Source organism: Charadrius vociferus, unplaced genomic scaffold (genome assembly GCF_000708025.1).
Source record: "Charadrius vociferus isolate BGI_N301 unplaced genomic scaffold, ASM70802v2 scaffold1140, whole genome shotgun sequence".
Taxonomy (NCBI): Eukaryota; Metazoa; Chordata; class Aves; order Charadriiformes; family Charadriidae; genus Charadrius; species Charadrius vociferus.
The window spans coordinates 80,300-84,896 of record NW_009646351.1 but is presented as its reverse complement, the minus strand read 5'-3'; the positions used below and the strand labels follow the sequence as shown (position 1 = coordinate 84,896).

The window sequence follows — 4,597 nt, the reverse complement described above, 5'->3', positions numbered from 1 at the left end:
CCTCCTCTGGCCCCGCTCCACCAGGTCCATGTCTCTCCTGTGCTGAGGCCCCCGAGCTGGAGGCAGCACTGCAGGGGGGTCTCCCCAGAGCAGAGCGCAGCAGAGGGGCACAATCCCCCCTCGCCCTGCTGGCCACGCTGCTGGGGATGCAGCCCGGGACACGGTTGGCCTTACCACCCACCGCCCCCAATCGCAGCCCGAGAGCTCCGTATCGCAGCCCCCGCTGACCGGAGAGCAGCAGCAGGTTCTGAACTCCCACCGAAACCAGTCTGTTGCGAGAGCTTTGCGCCATAAACTGCAGGTGGTGGGGCCGAGAGACCGCGTCCTCCGCAGCAAAGGCTTCGTTTGACCCAAGAACACGAGGGCACCAGGCGAAACTATCAGGAGGCAGATTTAAAATGAATAAAAGGGTCTATTTCTGCAGCAGCTGCACAACCACCTGCCAAAGGATGCTGCCGGACGCTTACAGGAGATCCAAGGGAAATTTGGACAGGTTCATGGATGGAAAATCCCGGGAGGGCTGTGGCACACCAAGATGTCACCCCCGGCTGAGGGCGCTCGGGGCTGGCAGACTGTTGGGACTTTCGGAAGGTGGAGCGGGGAAATACCCCTCTGTATTTGTCCCGCTAAAGCTCCCCGCGCTGCCGTCCCGGCGACAGGACACTGCCTCTCCCCTGATCTCGCCCACGGGGCCGGGACAGCGCGGCTGAAGTACGCGCTCCTACTTCACACGGAATGAAGCCCCAAATCTGTAATAGATCCGGGGAAATTCCCCAAAGCGGCCGTGTGCGAGGGGCTTCTGGGCCTCACGCTGTACAAAACCGCTGGAAAACTGTGAACGAGCGATACTCGTAAGAGAAACGGTCTCACAAAAACATAGCTGCGTGTTCCAGCGGCACCGGGTTCAGCCACCGCGTTCATCGGAGCGCCGCCGCCTGCGTGCGCCGAGGCGCGGGGTGGGCGTTTCGGTGAGCAGCTTCGACCTTCGAGCCACCGCCGCTTAGTCCGGGGAGAACCCAGCCCGAACCTCGCTCCAACGCCCGGGGAAAAAAGGACCTGCTGGTGCCGCTGCACCTGCAGCAGCTCCTCCGGCCACGAGGAGCAAGCGTTCCCTCTCCGAGCTGAGAAATACCTACCGGACCTCACCGGGAGTCCCCCCTGCCAAACTGGGAGACCCGCTCGGAGGGAGGATGAGGGTTCGAGGGCAGAGCGGGCGGCGGGCGAGGGGTCCTACCTGCTCCCACCGTGGCGATGGCGCTCTCCTGGCCGATGATGTGCTCTTTCAGCCGTTGCTCCAGCGGAAACCTGCGGCGTTCCTCCACCTCCCTCCTGCGCTGCTCCTCCTGGAACTGCGGGAGGGAAGAAAACGTTGGGATCAGCGCCGCAACAGGGTATGGACATGGTCCCCCCCCATCCCCGAGGACCGCAAAGCCCTTTGTGGGTATCTGTCTGCCACCCAGCGCTGCTCCCCGGCACTGGGAACCGCCGGAGCTCGGTCTGGAAGCACCAGTCCAAACGAGAGGAGATTTCTGGGTCCGATGGGGATGAGGGATGGGGGGAGTAGGAAGGGAGAGAAGCGGGTGAGCTGCTGCGCCGGGGGGAGCACTGGGGAACGGCTTTGCAGCTCACGGGAACGCCAGACCCGGTGTAACGGGGACACAGAGGGAGTGCAGACACTGCTCAAGTTCCCTAATGAGCTCTTAACCCGTTAACGAGCTTGCTTATTGCTGCAGTGCTGCCTCCAGCTCGGGGGCCTCAGCACAGGAGAGACATGGACCTGGTGGAGCGGGGCCAGAGGAGGCCCCGGAGCTGCTGGGAGGGCTGGAGCCCCTCTGCTGGGAGGACAGGCTGGGAGAGTTGGGGGGGTTCAGCCTGGAGAAGAGAAGGCCAAAAAGGGGAGAGCTCAGAGCCCCTTCCAGTGCCTAAAGGGGCTCCAGGAGAGCTGGGGGGGGACTCTGGGTCAGGGACAGAGCCGTGGGACGAGGGGGGACACTTTGACACTGACAGAGGGGAGACTGAGATGAGATGTGAGGAAGAAATTCTCTCCTGTGCGGGCGGTGATCCCCTGGGGCAGGTTGCCCCGAGAAGCTGTGGCTGCCCCATCCCTGGAGGTGTTCAAGGCCAGGTTGGACGGGGCTTGGGGCAACCTGGTCTAGTTGAAGATCTCCCTGCCCAGGGCAGGGGGGTTGGAACTGGATGATCTTCAAGGTCCCTTCCAACCCAAAGCCATCTGTGATTCCATGATTCCATCCTCCTGCATAGGTACACATCCAGCTTCTCCCACCTCCTCCCTGCTATCTTGATACCAGGGGCAGCTGGAGCTCCACATCTGACCCGGCTCTCGCTCCTGCCCGACATTTCCGCTGGACATTTCCTCCTCGTTTGCGTGTGACCAGCGCTGGTGGTGGGGAAACCAGCAGCCGGAGAAAGCAAGGCCCGTTCCCGGTTTGCGGCACGACGCGGCATCAGTGGGGACGGCGTCCTCACCCCCTGACAACGGATCTTCGGTTCTCCTGACGGAACTCCTACGGCACACCACCGGCGCCGAAGGGGATGGCAGCGGCGTTACCTGCTCTGAAGGGAACGTGGGGAGCGGCGCTCTGCTCTCGCGTTGAATGCGACCGAACGTCTGCGCTCACCCGGGGGGAAGAGGGACTCGTGATGCCAAAATGTTGATTTTGAATAACTCTTACCCGCGCTTTGGCAGAGCCCACCGTGAGACAACAACAGCGCGGCGATTGTCTTCACCGGCTTTCGTTACCCTCCCGAGCACGGCTGCATCGACGGGGACGTATTCGGCGGGAGGAGGTTGAGTCGCACGGCACCGGCAGAGCCAAACCTCGGCAGAGAACCCGCCGACGCGGAGGGGACGGTGCCCCTCGCCTTACGGGAGAAGGGAGTTAAAGGATGAAAGGAAAGCAGGATGACGGACGGCAGGACGCGGCAGGGACGTCACTCCGCCTTTGGGGTTCGGGGAAGTGCGAACGCCGTCTCCCGGCTTTACAGAAAGCATCGCATCAGCTTTCCCCGCCCCGGCTCCGCGCGCAGGGCTGAGCGCGGCTCAACGAACCGGCAGTCCGCAAAGAACCAAAAGAGACGTTTTCCTCCTAAAATACGCTTAAACCAACAACCCGCGGACACGGCGGCTGGAAAAAGCGGGCTCGGCCTGAGCTGGAGGTTTGTTTTCTTCGAAAGGGCCACCCGAGGCGGTTCAGTAGGACGGAGCGGACACCAGCTCCGGTTCAGGAGGTCCTCACACCGCCGCTTGCCCGAGGGGAGCCTGGGCAGAGGGCAACCGTGTCCTCGTCCTGGCCGAAACGCTCCTTCGAACCCCTTTGGCAGCCACCGGTGGAGACAGGAGAGAGCGCGGGGTGGATCTGAGTGGGCTCGGTACGCCGGGGGGAGGAGGAGCTGAACGGCCAAGAGCGGTGGCAGAGCTGAGCTCCGTCCCGGGGCTGTTTCCCCTCCCGTGACCCACAGCAGACCCCAGTTCCGAGGGTCGCTCCCCTCCGTTTGGCCCTAGATAGGGGACAGCTGACGGAAACCTCACCCGAGCGTTCACCGCGAACCCGCTCAGGAGTCCGCAACACCAGGCAGGGGGAAAGCACACGCAGAATTCGTTGTGTTCTTTTTTTTTTTTTTAAAGACTAAAGGAAATCAAAAATAAATTAAAAATACATATGAAAACTCCTTGTTATTCTGTCACAAGGATATGTAAATAAAATCTATGGGATGTGCCCATCCAGTAACAGCTCTGCCAATTCATTCTCTAGCAGAGACTAAAATGAGCAATAAATTCTGAAAGACTCTCGGCGGAACGCGGATACTGGGGTGGATGCAACCCCGGGAGCGCCGTATCCCCCCCGGCTGAATATTCATCACGAGCCGCCTTGACTCTCTGATGTTTTATACACAAGTACAATCATTTTCATCAGGAACATCTCCACAGATATATTTTCTTTCTCTCCCCCATCTATTAGTTAAGCGTAAAAACCAAGGCAGCTTTCCGAACGCTTTCCTTCCCAGTGCTGGACTCCAGAGACCATTTACCCGGCAGATAATTCCCCGCCACCACCTCCTTCTCCTGAAGATTTCAACTATATCATTCTCAACTTTTCTTCCTTAAAACTTGCTGGGAGAGCTGCCCGAGCGCCCGAGCGCTGCTTCTGGCTGACAGGAGGAGCCGTCAGCTCCGCAAAGGTGTGCCACGCTCTGGTTCTCCTTTGCCATGATGGAGAGCCCAAGAGGAACGCTGGTGGGCTGCCGGCTTAGGAGAGGGCAGGCACTGGGGGACGTGGTTTGGAGCTCCTGCTCGAGCAGGGCTTCCCCCAGGTGAGCACAGCAGCTTTGACTGGAGACTGACACTCGTCAACTGGAGTTGGGTGGAGAGGAACCCAATGGAGTTCAACAGGGGCAAGTGTGGGGTACTGCATCTGGGGAGGAAGAACCCCACGCACCAGTACAGGTTGGGGGTGACCTGCTGGAGAGCAGCTCTGTGCAAAGGGACCTGGGAGTCCTGGGGGACAACAGGATGGCCACGAGCCAGCAATGTGCCCTGGTGGCCAAGAAGGCCAATGGCATCCTGGGGGGCATCAAG

At 60.5% G+C, this 4,597-nt stretch overlaps 1 protein-coding gene across 1 annotated transcript in view; it reads right to left on the bottom strand.

Annotated features, from left to right (window-relative positions):
• CLPB (ClpB caseinolytic peptidase B homolog (E. coli)) overlaps window positions 1-4,597 on the bottom strand; it is a gene marked incomplete at its 5' end in the record, with an annotated part of 103,707 nt that overhangs the window by 28,460 nt on the left and 70,650 nt on the right. The window contains 1 exon segment of the mRNA XM_009894103.1: window positions 1,235-1,349. Coding sequence (XP_009892405.1) covers window positions 1,235-1,349 — 115 coding nt within the window.